The sequence below is a fragment of the Ambystoma mexicanum genome, chromosome 11 (assembly GCF_040938575.1).
Source record: "Ambystoma mexicanum isolate Mex_15411 chromosome 11, UKY_AmexF1_1, whole genome shotgun sequence".
Classification (NCBI taxonomy): domain Eukaryota; kingdom Metazoa; phylum Chordata; class Amphibia; order Caudata; family Ambystomatidae; genus Ambystoma; species Ambystoma mexicanum.
In genome coordinates, this window is record NC_090934.1 from 1027676800 (window position 1) to 1027693043 (window position 16244).

The window sequence follows — 16244 nt, forward strand, 5'->3', positions numbered from 1 at the left end:
AAGGGGAGAATTACCAACTCTCCAGAGGATTTCCCGGATCATGCAGGCTGAGCCCAGTCGTTAAAGCCTGGTGCTACTTAAGCCTTTTAAACACACGTGAAGAGTGATCTTCCTCTTGCCAGCCCTGCTCATTGAAATATTCTAATGAGAGGGTAGACAAGCATGGAAAGCTACCCACAGTATGTGAAATTTGCCACAAACTGCTTGTGTTATGTTCTGGACACATCCTAAGTGCACTAAAAGCAGGGAAGAAACGGACCATGGTTCTACATCATGCAAAGAATAAACCCATTTGCTCGTGCATTAACTATTAATGCCTTTACTAATGAGTGAATTCTACCAGACATCTTAAAAAAAGGTTTATTTCTCATTGGATAGTACAAAGGTGACACAAAATGTATTCAAATATACTAAATTAAATACAGAAGCAGTTTTGTTCTTCGTTTAAATTGTAAGTCGATTTGCCATAGGTTTATAAAGTTAAAATAGCCTAACCTAATAACTGGTTAACATTTTAGGAACATTTTGTGCACATAGGAAAGCATGTGACAGAGTTTGGTAAAACTCTAGCATAATGTATAGAAATGGTGCACCTACAAATCAAACCAAAGGTAACAGGCTGCAACACTGTGCACACATCGAGGAAAATGTTAGGCGCAGTCAAAGCCTTGGCTAGTTTATTTTGCTCCGATATCAGACCCAATTTCACTTCATAGGTACTAGCGTACACTTCTCCTCTGCTACTGGATTAAATCGTTGGTCAAATTTTAACTCATTGACTGCAATTAATGGGAAATGATGTGTTCATGCAGATTTGTTTGGATGCTGCCATCCTGGTGTAGTTTTAGAAGACAATATTTGCAATACCAAAAAAGCCTAGTGAAGGCAGAACTTTACCCATTCCACATATTTTCATACCAGTACTTTGCACCTCACATCCAAGCTATCCTTCATGAACGATTTGGATCCTTTCATCCAGGCTCCAAAATCTAGCAATTCAAGGAAACTCAGACCCAGAAACATAACTAGTTACTTGCCCAACTCTGAATGAAGTGATTGCAAGGATGCATGCTGCCCTAAATGTCTAGTTTCCAAATGGCACGTATGCCGACATGTTTTTTTACACCACTGAATCTCAATCATTTCCTTCAGTGTTTTGGAGCAGTGCATCTTTGACACTTGAGACATCTTCAACTCCGGGAGGAGGGTTTCTCTCAGTGGGAGCTTCCATAAGGGAGCAGCCATTTGGGAAGGTATCAACAGCAACGTGCACCACATCAGCACTGAAATCCGGAGCGGCCATGTCTGAAGATGCAGTATTTGCAATCCCTGCAACAGATTGTATGGAAATGGTAGCAGCCTCCACAAAGGCTTTAGTAATCTCTTTTGTACATGTAGTGTCACCAGGCACAGTTCTACCCACAGCTGGATCCAGCACCGTTGTCACAGTTGTTTCTGCATTAGTTGCAGCCATATCTATAGCTGCATCAGTGACATCCTCTATTGCAGACATTTTGGAATAGGCAGTAACCTTATTCACAGACTCTTCAACATCTGCCAAGAATGTACCTTCACTGGAAGCTGCTATAGCAGCAACTAGATCTGCTCTTAGTATTTCACTGCTGGTAGCAGTTTCATTACTAGCTACATCAGCATCTGCTAGTGATGAATCTGCGTCAGCAGCACCTTCCAGAACATTTTCAGCAGCATCTTTTACATGGACATCAGAAGCAGTCTCTTCAGTTCTAGCAGCTTCGTCACATGCAGAAGCATTGTGCTTAGCTGTGGTGCCTGTGAAAGCCTGCACAATATTCAGATCCACAACTGCAGACTTGCCGGCATCATCCATTCCCACCATGACAGGGTCTTCCGTCTGAGCAGCAGCAGCAACTAAGGCATCTAAAAATTCGGCATCCTTGTCATCTAAATTCTCCTCCGCATCCCTCGTCTTCACTTCAGCAATGATGTGAACGGGCGCAGAAGACAACGACAAATCTGTAACAGAAAAACAGATACACAAATATTGATTATATAGGTGCTAAACTATATCCAACTGTGGATCATAAAAAGGTAATGGCATAGTTTGGTTCTGATGCTCAAGAAAATAAAACAGGGATACAAAAGTAAACTGAAAAATGATCCACTAAGAGTCTTATTCGTCGAGTCAGAGGACACTGAACTGCAAAGTAAACCCACATTTCTGCACACAGCTTTTGCCTCTTCCCTGCATGGCTTATAGGTGACACCAACACTCCTATGCTTTTTTCTACATTCAACAATACACTTTCTCTTCCTTTTCAATTTATATAGGCCTTCAGCTTGCGACCAATTGGCTGCCAATGAGCAGATACACCGTTCAATGACACCACAACTGAAAAACATACACAAAGGCTCCCGTAGACAAATGTATTGAATATATATCGCATGATATGATGTGGCATTTATAACACGCCTGCACACAAGTGTTTCTAGGCGGGACAAGACAAGGAGGGAGAAACAAGGGAGGACAAAATAACGATCTTACTAGGCCTTGTGTCATTTAGATCACACAAGTTAGGGGAAGAGGGAATGGGGAAGTGCAGTTAACTCACAAGTGCAGCCAGCTGGTGGCTTATAAGTGCAGAGAGAAGGGACTGTAGGGTTGCAGATACAGACCTGTAAGTGCTGGGGAGCCGGAGGCAGTGTGAGGGCAACTGGACATGCAGAGTCTGGGCCCGAGTTCAGAAGGTGACCAGGTGACCAGTGCACGGAGCAGTCAGGTGCATCAGCAAGGGAGATGAAGAGAGAGAAAGCAGAAGCTAAAAGGAAGGTCTTGAGTTGCTTCCGGAACCGGAGGTGGGTCTAATCAAGTTTGAGGGAGGCAGGGAGGCTGTTCCATAGCAAGGCCCCCAGCCGAGGAGATAGATCTGCCCCCAACTCTCTGCTTGGAGAAGCGTCTGACCCTCCGAGTTGGAGGTGGATGAGCGAAGAGCTTGAAAAGGAAGATGTTTTGGAAGACAAAGTTGTAGGTAGAGCAGTCCAAGGCCCCAGAAAGCCTTGTGGACAATGCAAAGGGCCTTGAAGTTGATCCTTGCAGCCACAGGGAGCCAGTGAAGAGATTTCAGAGCTGTAGATATACGATCCATGGGCTTGCGGTCAAGAACAAGTCTCACAGTCCTGTTCTTGATAAGTTATAAAGGTCGAAGAGTAGAGGCAGGAAGATTTAGAAAGAGGCCGTTGCAATAGTCTAGCCTAGAGAGGACCAGAGCTCTGGGGACCGTGAATTTCCAGGGGAAAGTGAGAAAAGGAAGAATACCTCTGAGGAGGTGCAGCTGATAGTTGGACTTCTTAGAGATGTCAGTAATGGGAGGCGAAAAGGAGAGGGTGGAGTTCAAGATGACACCAAGGTTCTTAGCCTCACAGGAAGGAGAAGGAAGAAGGCCCAGAGTGGGCGGCCAGAGAGAGAGAGAGAGGAAAGGAGGGAGTTGGCATTAAGGCAGCGATCATTGGCAGCACACCATTCCTGAATTGCAGCCAGACTGTCTGGTATGAGAGAAGCAGCAGAGGTGGCCGGCTGAGGGGAGCCTGAAAGAGAGCTGAGTGTCATCCGCATAACATTGAAAATTGGAGCAGAAAGTAGCGATGCGGTGGGCAAAGGGTGCCAAAGTAGTGGTTGAAGAGCCAGGGAGAGAGGTTAGACCCCTGGGGAACACCATTAAAAGAGAGCGGGATAGAAGAGAGGAAAGACCCCAGTTGAACCTGAAAGGGTTGGTCGGTGTAAAAGGAGGTCAACCAGGCCAGGGCCTGATCAGTAATACCAAGGTAGCCCGGAGGTGATTGAGCAGGATGGCATGGTTGACAGTGTCAAAAGCAGAGGATAGATCAAGGAGAATGAGGAATAGAATATAAAAATCATTCAAAAATACCTCGGAACAGCTGCTGATCTGTAGGGAAGCATGCGTTGTGGAATGTTTGAAGATTTAGTCAAGAGTGGCTGTTGATTAACACTTCAGTGCTCACAATATGAAATAAAATTTTAAAAAAAAAGATTCTTTCTTACAGAATCTGTCATAAATCATCAGCAGAACACAACTTTGGAATTTGTTACCATTTGCCTTTTAATAATGCTCATATACTGCATCTCCCATACTAAATAATTGCTGCCAATCAGGAAGATTATAAAACCTGTTTAAAAAAACTGTGGCTTCACCAACCTTAAGAAACTTGTACACAAAGATGCACCACCTTTAATTCTGCAGTGCGGTCAACATTCTCAGCCAATGACGACTCAGACGACATAAGTATACCGACTCTGGGACCTCTCAGTTTAGCTTAACCATTCTGCTGCTCAGAACGTTTATGTAATATTATTCAAACTACCATACCAGAGCAAAGAGCAGGATTTATAGGTTCCTAACCCAGTGTTTGTATTCTGAGGAAGCTTGGTGTATGCCCCATTGGGGATAGGATACAGCAAAGCTTCCTAACTCATATGGTTTAGGATTTGGTCTAACCGTAAAGCTACCCTATATATTGATGCTATTAATGATAAGATCTTTGCGGGAGAAAGCTCCCCAATTGGTTGGGGCACATTAGGGGTAGGCTTGGGTAGACTTCAGCCATCGGTGCAGTGGCATATATCCTGAGTCGATTAGGAAAGGAAAACATCTTTATTTTAAAACGAAAACTATACAGAAGATACACAGGAGGTATGGCTCTTGGAGCCCGGAAAATGTGCACATGTGAATTTTCTCGGTTATACTGTGTTGGAAGGAATGTAGCCTTATTTATCTTGCATACATAATTTTAAAAGTAGGTTGCTCTGTATGCCTGTGCCTGCATGGGGCAACTAATCCTCTAATACAAGCTGGGAGCCTGGAGGAGAAAGATTTCCTGTGTCAGTGATGGTCGGGTGAAGCAGAGACCTTTGTTAATTTTGTTTTTCTTTCTCAGCTACTCACGCCAGAGGGTATCTTGGCTAATCCCGGTATTGAAAGGTTGGGGTGAGACTGTTCCAGAGCCACTATTCATTCTGCTTTCTTGCTTCAGCAAGATGGTTGTGTTCGCCACCCCACAAAACTTAAATAGAGCTTGGGAGCGCAGGAGGTTGAGGTAGGGAAGGAAGGGGAAAACTGTAGATTATGTCTGAATTTAGGATTTTTTAAATTTTTTGTTTACTATTTGTGTCAAAGTGACTAACAATAAAGATTTACTGATACAAGTTCTTAATGCATTTACTGCAAATTGTGGTAACCAATACAGGTAAATGCATGCAGCAATAAACCGAGTCTCTCAACGTACATGACTTTAGCCAGGTAATCACAGTGGATTGCCTTGATCCTAGCCTTCACTTACAGACATGTATCCTGGTAATACATTTATTTTTAAACCAAGAGCACCCTACCTGTGTAGGTCAGAAACAACTTCCGACTCTTCCTGGCCACCCCATTTGTGGGGCCAGTAAGCGAGCAAGCCTGAAAGAAGGCTTATAGCTGTGTTGTTTCTAGGAAAATGTTCTTTTTAAATAATGATTGCCTAGATATCTCCTTCCTAAAGTTGGCAAACAGTAAGGCAAAGTGTGCAGTGTCTTTCTTATGCTATGTGCAACTTAAGCTCAGGAGTTTGTTGAACACAAAAATGAAGACTAATGGACAATTAAGGTTTGTTCACAGTTCTCCCTCTACTACTTTTGACTACATACATGAAGTAACCCAAAACTTGCCAATTACACCAAATTGCGAACACCAACACCCTGGAAAATGCAACTATCAGTGGGCAAGTGTTCCTGGAAATGCAAGTATTAAAAAATAGTGACTATTACCTTGTGACTGACTGTTTTGAATCTTCGCCATTCGCCTCTCCAGGGCAAGCTGTTTGTTTCTCTCAATACGTAGCCGCTGGTCCTCACTGAGGAAGGGATTGGACTGAGAAGGTGGTGGGAAACTTGCTTTTACACTCATGCTTTCTGGGTAGGGCTCATCATAGTCTTGAGGCGGTAAATGCATATCAAAATCGTTTGAAGGCATGTTTACCCCATTACTCAAACCTTCAGGTGCCACCTCTGAAATTCAAAACAGCATTTGTTAGTAGATCCCGAGTTTCATGGCTACAGCACAAGACAACAGCAGGCCTTTCCCACCCTTAATACAGAGAGCAAAAGATGTGCTCCACCCCCGACAAAGCTGCATAACAATTACTCTTCCAAAGTAAAGCTGGTATTTGAAAATGAAATCTCAAAAGGAAATCTCTGCCCTTACATTGGAGAACAAAATGCTGTTCAATTATAATAAAGCAAACTAGTGTTACCATACTTTCATGCTAGAACAAGCAAGTTTGTGACAACAATAGCTCCTGTATTTTTAGTCCCTCAGCTCATTCAGTCATACAATTGAAACACAGCTTAGAAGCATAAGAGTGGTAACTCCCCATCCAAAGACTCCAAACCTGCATCATCCACCTAGCTCCCTTTAGGTTAGTTCTAGTGGCAGCTATACTACAGCCAAGACATGGATGGAGGGTGTGTCCTATATCTAAAGAGGCTGAGGTGCTACAAATACATGAGTTACTCATTTTTACATTCCCTTCTCACTCATTCAAACCTACAATCGGGATGGTTTCCAAGCACACATTTACAGAGAGATAGAGAACAAGCTGTAATTAAGGCCTAGCCAAAACAGATTTAAGACCAAATTCAATTCAACCTCTACCTTGTAAATGGCCTCTAGATATGGTCATAACCAGTCGACAAGGCAGTATCCTTGCATAGAAAATAACAAAAAAGTTCCTAACAAGAAAAAAAATGTATGCAAAATATTAGCAATAGTATAAACATAAAGCACTAAACCAGCTGCAGAACTCGTTCTAACAGCAGCAGTATAATGACTTTGTTGCTGGCTTTCTGGCCAAAAGCAAAATCTCCATTACGTCGTCCGGGAGGTCCCAATGCTTATATCTACACCTCACAGAAAACTTGCGTGAAGGTTGAGTGTCTTAACCTCTGGATGGAGAACCCGACCCTCCTCTCTCAAGAGAAGGTCCTCTCTTTGAGGCAGAAGTATTGGAGGGCAGATGGACATGTCCAGAAGGTCCGGGTGCCACATCCTCAAGGCCCAATCCGGAGCAACTAGGATCATGGATTTCCTGAACTTTAGCAACCTCCTGATGACTTGAGGAATGACGAGGACTAGAGGAAAAAAGTACAGTGGTGGAAACTCCCAGCCCACCCCAAACGCATCTCCTAAAGCTCCTCTTTGGGGAAATTCCTTGGACCAGTAGAGTTTGCACTTCTGGTTGACACTGGTCACAAACATATCCACTTGAGGGATTCCCCAAAGGGTAAAGATCTCTTGAAGGACTTCAGGAGCTAGTTCCCACTCATGGGAGACTGTGCTCTGCCTGCTCAGACCGTCCTCTGCCATGTTCTTCCCTCCGGCTAGGTGAACTGCAGATAAGGAGATTCCTTCTTGAATTGCCCAGAACCAGAGCTGCATTGCCTATCTGCACAGTGGTAGTGACCGTAAACCACCTCTTGTTGAGGTAGTATATGGCTACTGTGTTTTCCATCATTATCAGTGCGTTCTTTCCCCGTACGCAGGGCAGGAAGGCCTTCAGCGCTAGTCTGATTGCTCTCAGCTCCAAAACATTGATGTCTAGTCTGGACTCCGATGGAGACCAACGACCGCTGATTGTCAGATCGTTGGCATGTGCTCCCCATACACGAGTGAGTTGCGCAACTACTGTAATCTCCAGCCATGGTTGCCAAAAGGGTTCTCCCTTCAGAATGGTCTCCTCATCAGAAGGTGTTGTGCTACTCGGCTTGGAACCTGAAGAAGGTCTGACATCCTGCCTGAGAATTGGGACCATTGAGTGCTGAGAGCCCATTGGCGAGATCTCATTCTCAGACGAGCCTCTGGCACCAGGAAAATGCAGGATGCCATGAGGCCGAACAACCTCAGTAAGTCCAAGGCCGGTAGACGCTGGGCACTCTGAAATTTGGTGACCATCTGCAGAATGGCTCGACCCTCAACTTCAGTGTCAAGGCTTTCCGCAAGGATGCGTCTAGGACAGCTGCGATTAATTGGAGGCTTTGGGATAGTATCATGTGGGACTTCTTGAAGTTGAGGGAGAAGCCCAGTCTGTGGACGGAGTGACAGGTGGAGCTGAGATGTTCTGGGGCCTGTTTGGGAGAACTGGCCCTGGTCAGCCAATAGTCCAGGTAGTGATAGACGTGAATCCCCCCCTCTCCTGAGACTCACTGCCACCACCACCATCAACTTGGTGAAAACCCTCACGGCGGAGGTCAGCCCAAATGGCAGAACTCTAAACTGATAATGAGAACCACCAACGGCGAACCTCACGTACCTTCTCTGTGCTTGTGATGGATTGGCACATGAAAGTAAGCATCCTAAAGGTCCAATGATACCATCCAGTCCTGAAGCTGGAGGGCCTGAAGGATCTGAGTAAGGGTAACCATCTTGAACTTGTCCTTCCTGAGTAACGTGTCCACTCCCTGAAACACTTGTGTATGGGCGCGTTATAAATGCATTATCATATCATATATCATATCATATCAAGTCTCTTAAGTCCAAGATGGATCTCAATCCTCTGTCCTTCTTGGGAATAGAAAGTAAGGGGAGTACCAACCCTTGTTCCTCTCCACTGCAGGTACCGGTTCTATAGCACTTTTCTCTAGCAGGGTCAGGATTTCTTGCATAAGGAGCGAATCTGGAACTTTGAAAGAGCTGTTCCCCGGTTGATGATCCAGAGGCCTTTTTAGAAAGGGAAGGCAGTAACTCTGGGCTACTGTTTCCGATGCCCATGCATATGAAGTAATACCTCGCCATTCTTGCAGATGCTGTGAGAGTCTGCCTCCCACTGGGGTTTTGTGGACTAAGGTCTCAGAGAGGTTTTGAGGCGGCTGATGGTAAAGTGGCCCTTGCCTGGGTGGTTTTAGCACCTCTTCCCCGCCTACCACTGGGGATCTTCTCTGACCTCTTTGATTCGACAGTCCTCTCCCTCTTCCAACTGAGGAGTAATAGCGAAAGGACCTGCCCCTCCAAGCTGTACTAGTGGGGCGAGTTTGTGGCTGTCTGACTGCTGCACCAAGGGATTTGGCTGCTGCTTTGGAGATCTGCAGCTTCTCCAGGCTCTCATCAGCCTTTCGACAAATAAATGTGTGCGGTCACAGGGCATGTTAAGAAGCCTGGACTGTACATCTGGAGCAAAACCAGACTCTCTCAACCAGGCAAATCTGTGCATTACAGTGCTAGCTGCCATAGCTCAGCAGATACTGTCAGCGGAGTCAAGACCAGTCTGGAGAGATTTGCACATTGCATCTTTATGAAAATGAAGTTTGCCAGTGCACGCGTGGCATTTGCCGATTTAAAGGCCATACTCCCTGCAGAGAAAACCTTTCTAGCCAAAGCGTCGTAACGCTTGTCATCTCTGTCCAGGGGGATAGTTGGGTATGCATTTTGTTTGGATGTAGAAATAGCAGCCTGAACTACTAAACTTTCGGGAGTTGGATGTCTTGTCAGATAAGGAACAAGTTACTTGCCTGTAACTATTGATCTCAAGCATTAGTCTGGCATGGATTCACATGCTCATGAATAATGGATACACAGCAGTATAACATTACACAACCACGGGAGGAGGCAAGGCTCAAAAGAAGCAATTCACTCTTACCTTTGGAACAGACTCAACTCAAGCGAACAGGTTGCGTAGCACTGCTGGCTGACTCTGGACTCCTCCTTGGAATCCCTGTCGACTTTGTGAAGGTGTGCGTAGACCTCCACGTAGCAGCCCTGCAGATGTCCAGCAGGGGCAAAGCAGCCAGGAACGCAGTTGTTGCAGCGATCGCTCTGGTGGAATGTGATCGCGGACGGCTAGGCAGCGGTCAGTTCGCCAACCGATGACAGTGCATGATGCAGCCAGAGAGCCACCTTCAGATGGAAGCCTTGGACAAAGCCTTCCCATGGTTCAATGGACCAATGTTCACGAACAGCTATGAAGTCTTCCGAAAACTCTTTGTGCGTGCCACGCAGAACTTCAGGGCACAAGCAACATCCAGCGAGTGCAAAGCCCTCTCAGCCGGAGACAAAGGTTTCGGGAAAAAAAACAGGTAACATCAAAGATTCTTTGAGGTGGAATTCCGACTGAACTTTCGGCATGAAAGAGGGGTGTGCCCGCATCACCAACCTCAATTAGTGGAAAGTCAGGTATGGCTGTTTACAGGACAGGGCCTGTATCTCATCCACCCTCCTGGCGGAGGTGATGGCCACGAGGAAGGCAGTTTTCCACGAGAGGAACTTGAGAGGGGCCTGATGCATAGGCTCGAAGGGGGACATCATGAGCCTCGTCAGAACAACGTTGAGTTGACACGCCGTGGCAGGTGCCTTCACCGGCGGGAAAGATCGAAAAAGTATTTTGAGCAACTCCTTCACAAGCCGATGAGACCAAAGTGAAGACCTTCCTGGAGACCTGGTGTATCGGGAGATAGCCACCAGATATACTTTGATCTAGGCGTGCGCCAGTCCAGACTTCGCCAAGGATAACAAATACAGAAGAATCTGCGGGTCATGATTCTCAGAGGGGTAATCTTCTGCAACGGGCACCACATAGCGAAATGCTTCCACTTGTGACTTTAGCACTTCAGAGTCGACGATGCCTGGCCTTGGTGAGGACCTCCCTGCAGTCCGCCGGCAACTCATATCCGCCAAACTTTAGGACTGCAGGAGCCAAGCCCTCAGGTTGAGTGATCTTGGTTCGTGATGCAGGATTGGGCCTCCTACTTTGGTGAAACAATCCCGTACTGCTGACAAGGTCCCGGTACCAAATTTGCCTCGGCCACGCCAGTATCATTCTGCACTGACACAGAGTGTGATGACTCTTAGCAGGAGAGGCAACAGAGGAAAGCATACAGAAACATCCCTTCCCACGGGAAGAAGAACACGTCCCCCAGGATCCTCGGCTGATGGAATCTGCTGGCGGACTTCGGGCATTTGCATCTGTCGCAAACAGGTCGATCTGGGGCCTGCCCCACTTGCCGAAGATGTGGTCCACTTGGTACTGCCGAAGTTCCCACTCATGGCAGCAGCGCAAATCCCAGCTGAGGGAGTCTGCAATGGTGTTCTGGACTCCCGCTAGGTGAAGGCGGATGAGGAACATTACTTGTCCGACGGCCCAGCGCCACAGTTCCTGAACTTTTTTGAAGGGGGCAGGGAGCGAGGGCCCCCATGTTTCCTGATGTAGAAAATTGTGGTGGTGTTGTCCGTGAATATCCTCACCACCTTGCCCTCCAAAAACAGAAGGAACGACTTGAGGGCCCAGAACACCACCTGCAGCTCTAAGATGTTGATATGGAGATCCTTCTTCTCCAGCAGCCACAGGCCTCTGGCGTGAAGACGTCCAGTGTGGCCTCCCGTCCTTCCAGGGAAGCATCCGTCATGACAGTCTCCTGGAATGGAGGGTTCTGAAACCCTGTGCCGTGTGTGATGTTGGCGCGGTCGCCCCACCACCTTATCGCTCGATGTGATCTTGTCCACAAAGTTCCCCAACCCCTGCACCCAGCGAGCATCCAGGAACTCCTGAAGAGGTTGCATTTGTAACCTGCAGAGTCGGATTAGGTAGATGCAGGACAACATCATGCCGAGCACTGACTTGATGGTCCGCACCGTGGCCATCTTCATCGCCAACAGCCGCTGCACCTTCCCCTGAATGGCTGCTACCCTCTCCTCCAAGGGTGAAGCTAAGCAGCACACTGTATCAAACCTGTCTCCCAGGAACAGCACATTCTACGATGGTGTCAAGCAGGATTTTGGATAATTGATGGAGAATCCCAGATCCGTCAGCAGCTTGACGGCTGCTGCGTGTGTCTGATGGCCAACTCCTGCGAGTGGACTCAGATGTCGTCGAGGTACGGGTATACGTGAATCCCCCGTAGATGCAGATGGGCCGCCACTGGGGCCAGGCACTTCGTAAACACTCTGGGGGCCGATTTTAAACCAAAGGGTAGGGCCTTGAACTGCTAGTGTTGTCCCTGCACCACGAATCATAGAAACTTGCAGTGTTTCCTGTGAATGGGGATGTGGAAGTAGGCATCCTCCAGGTCAACCGACGTCAAGAAATCCCCTCTTTCCAAATGGCAGAGCATATGCTACAACGTGACCATCCTGAATTTCAGACACTTATGGTACTTGTTTAGACGTTGAAGGTCTAGAATGGGCCTCCAGCCCCCAGTCTTCTTTCTTACCATCAAGTATCTTGAGTAGACTCCAGAGTCGCTGGGGAACCAGCTCTATTGCCCCCTTTCGCAGCATGGCCCATACTTCCTCTAAGAGCTGAGGGACATGTTGCTCCTGACGGACCACCAGCGGGATCCGCGGACACCTATGCTGACACTCCAGGGTATGTCCTTGGGCGAGAGCACCCACCACCCATCTGTCAGTGGGGATCTTTTCCCACTCACTGATGAACCTCGTCAACCGGCCTCCCACCAGGGTGCACAGGTGGGGCCCCGACGCCTTGGAGGGTTCAGGATTGCTTCGGTGCCCTGCCTTGCTGGCGACAACGCGGACCACCTCCTTCGTAGGCCTAGGAACGGCCTCTGTGGGCTTCCTGGGTCATGGATCTGGAAGGCTAGGGTACAAGGAGGAGCTTGATGACCTGCCCGAATTTCCTCTGGAAGAACGAAAGGAAGAGCAGTGCTGTTAGAGTGTGCCCAGGGTACGGGCTGTCTCTGTATCCGCCTTGGAGGTATGTCCAGTATCTTAGTTTTGCCCTCCTGACTGAAATTTGTGGCCTTCATCCAGCCTTGGCAACAAAGGCAGACACCGTTCCCCATCTGGCGGAGCCCTGTGTCGGCAACATCCAGCGCCACTGTCACGGCATGATCCAACGCTATCTCTCCCTCCTGGAAGAGGGCAATCACCTCCATCCTCTTGTTGTCAGGGAGGAACTCCAGAAAAGGCCCCAGCTTGTACCACAGCTCCCTGTCGTACCTGGCTAGGATTGCCTGTGCTGTAAGGAACTCATGGTGGCAACAGTAAAGACAGAAACAAGTGATCACAGTTCAAGGTTGTTTATTGAACTTAATAATGGGCGAGATAAACACCTAATCTGAACCTAAATCTAAGATGGGAGCAAGCTACGACAAAAATAATAATCCAGTCCTAGTGGCGCCTTGTCAAATAGAAAAAGGGTCTATACTAAAAAAAAAAAAATTAACAAAAAAAAAAAAAAAAACACACACTTGCCAATTCCTTACTGCTAAATTACAAAAAGAGTGTGGGATAATGTTCACCAGAAAAGAAAGAAGTGTTCACAAAATGAAAGTCAGGTTGGTAAGGCTGGGTCGCCCTTCCCCACATTTGAGGCACGGGACAAGGCGGGACTCGCGAGCACAGCACACTCCTTGGTTCACAGTTCAAGTTCAATAATGTCAGCACCTTCAGAGGCTAAGTCTCTTTTTATTGGAAGTCTCTTGTCTTAGAAGTCCTGCTGGTTCAAAGTAACAAACAAAAGTTCCTTTGGTACTCGTGTACCTTGGGCGATTGCTTCTCGCCCCTAAGATCTCCCTCTGCCGGGCTTGGATCTTCCTTTCGACTCGGGCCTCCCTCTGTGGGGTTAACTACGGCCTTTCATATTCGGTTCGTAATATTCAGGAGCTTTAATGTCTTTTTAAACAAACAACACAGTGAACAACCCTCGACCGGGTTTACTCTTGTTGACCCAATGTTCACTGGTGTATTACTCTTGATGCCTCAATCACAATAAACCAAATGTTCTCTTGTCGGTCTTGCACTTTGGGTGCTTGTCTCTCGCCTCTAGGATATCCCTCTGCCGGAAACCGATCCTCTTTGCGACTTGGACCTCCCACCGTTGGGTTCACTATGGCCTTCTTTAACACAGTTCATGTATTTGTCATTTTCATCAGAAAGCAGGATTTTCCTTCTCCTAGCTTTCCTTCGGCATCCCTCCGTCGGTTTCACACTTGCCTTTTTTTCGGTTCAGAATCTTATCAGAAAACAGGGTTCCCTTCCCCTAGCTTTCCTCTGGCAACGGGTCAGAGACTTTCGATTGTATAACAGATTTTACATAACCCTTTTAGGACCACTCTGACGCCTCACGCCACCCTTTCCTAGGGCCTTCTAGTTCTTGTAGTTTCTTAAACAGGTCCCGGTTAGAGTCTTTCGAATGAGCGCCCACATGGCGTCGGACCCCTCTGCACCTGGACCTCAACTGGGCTTTCTTCAAAGTTCAAACACATACACAAGTTCTTTCTCTAAGGATTCCTTGCATTCAAAATGTTGTCACTTGCAACCTTGGGCACAACTCCTCCGACTCACCGGCTGTGCTGAATCCATTGGCTTCTTTGTTCTCTGGAGTCAAGAGTAGTACCATGGTAGCCGGCTTGCCTCTCCGCCTGTGTAATCAAAGAGGGAGGGCCCCAGTGTACCATTGATGTCTGCTCCGTCGCACGCCAGCTGTAGCTTCCGGTGTTATGATTTCTCTTTTCGGAGGTTTCGCAGGTCTTAGGTGAAAATGGTAAGGGCAACTCCCCTTTTGTCATCCTTCCAGGTCTCACCACCTTTCTTCTCTGTTTGAACTGCCGGTTTGGTGTAGCGGTCTCCTCGTGCGTTCAGCCTTATTCAAAGTGTGCTTTAGGGATCCGCCTTTTATCCCTGTGGGACAGTAAAGGGTCATTAGGTGTGTGTGATTATTGTCAATTGCCTGACTCTGCCTGGCCTTTGGGTTAGGTCATGTCAGGTAAACAGTTTTAGCATTAGTCTGTTTATCAGCGTGTAACATAGTGTTTGTGTTGGAAAATGAGGGGGTTAGAGCTTCAAGATATCCTACGGGGTAGGTGAATTCGGAAGGGTGGGTTTGGTAGGGTTTGTGAAATGAATACGGGGGCGGTGCTTCTTTGTCAAAGTAGACTGGGAATTCGGGAAATAATCAGAGGGATGTGGAGAAAAATGACAGAGTATTCTGCTACACAATGGGGAACCATGTATTCTGGGAGATGTAGTTTCCCACAATAACGTTGTTCCGGTTCCTACTGGGTTTCATAGACAAGGAAGGGTTGTTGGATTCTGATAAGGAAGAGTGCCTGCAGGGGAGGGGTTTTACTTTGGAATAGCCTATAAAAAGGCCTCCAGGACTTCGTCCCCCTCCCTGATGTAATACTGCGCCTCACCTGGGGCATTTCCCCAAGCACAACTCTGGGTTCCCCACTCCAAGTGATCCTCCCTCACTCGATCGCCCACAGGGTTGGGATCTGAGAGTGCCATCCCTTCCCTGGCCACCTGAATAAGGGATTCTCCAGGTCTGCTTGGGAGAATATCTTCATGTGTCTCACAGTGTGTTTGCTGCCTTGATGGTGGACACCGCATTCAGATTACCTTCCTCCCCATGGCATCCAACTTCTTACCCTCGCTGTCCGGAGGGACTGAAGACGACGAGGACGGGTTAGATTAGATGACCTCGCGGTTGCCGAAACCACCAAATCCGGCGATGGTTGCGAACTCAGGCACTTGGGTGCGTATTCCTGTACCCGGTACTACTTCTCCAGACTATCCCGCTAGGCTGGAGCCGTGCTAGGGTTCTTCAATAGGGCCAGGCCCTCATCCCACACGTCATCCAGAAGGGGTACCGCCATGATTGTCTTCCTCTTTGCCTCTGGTACAGGGAGCCCTCCTTCCTGGTCTCCTCGGGCACGAGCTGGAACAGTTTGGAGGCTTTGGCGATCATAGAATGGAACGATCCCACCTGATCCAGTGGGGATACCCTAGGCTGCGGGGACCCGCTAACCGCTCCGACAATATCGTCGTCGTCCCCGTAACGTGTCTGGGTATGCTGGGGGAGATGAGCCCCGACAAGGGCGTGGAGGCTGAAAAGTGGAGGTTGGATAGCGCTTTTTTTTCTTCTGCGGTTGATTGGGGCCTGGAAGACTGTTGGAACAGGCTCTTGTGGCATCCTCTTCTGGATCGCCAACACCAAGGCATGAAGGGTTGATATGATGTCCAGAGACACATCCATTGGTGGAACTGGCATGATCGGAACACTGGGCCCTCGTCATCCTCTTACACGTCCTTGTGGACCATGTGCCGGAACTCCATATCCTTGTCCTCCATGGATGAAATTTCCATGGCTTGAATCCCGGCCAGGGACTCCCTGCCCCCACCCTGTTTTTTACATCCTGGTGGGCTGGAACCGGGTTCTAAGTGGGTGTCCCATTCTCCAGAGTGCCGGCAGACCATGTCAAA

General features: G+C 47.7%; 1 protein-coding gene across 1 annotated transcript in view; it reads right to left on the bottom strand.

Moving 5' to 3' along the window:
* Positions 1–344: 344 nt before the first annotated feature.
* The window catches only part of TIPIN (TIMELESS interacting protein), a 563857-nt gene continuing 547957 nt past the window's right edge, over positions 345–16244 (bottom strand). The window contains exons 7-8 of the mRNA XM_069624271.1: positions 5801–6040; positions 345–1995 (exon numbers count right to left, since the gene is read on the bottom strand). Coding sequence (XP_069480372.1) covers positions 1136–1995; positions 5801–6040 — 1100 coding nt within the window. The 3' untranslated portion in view covers positions 345–1135. The remainder of the gene's footprint in view (positions 1996–5800; positions 6041–16244) is intronic.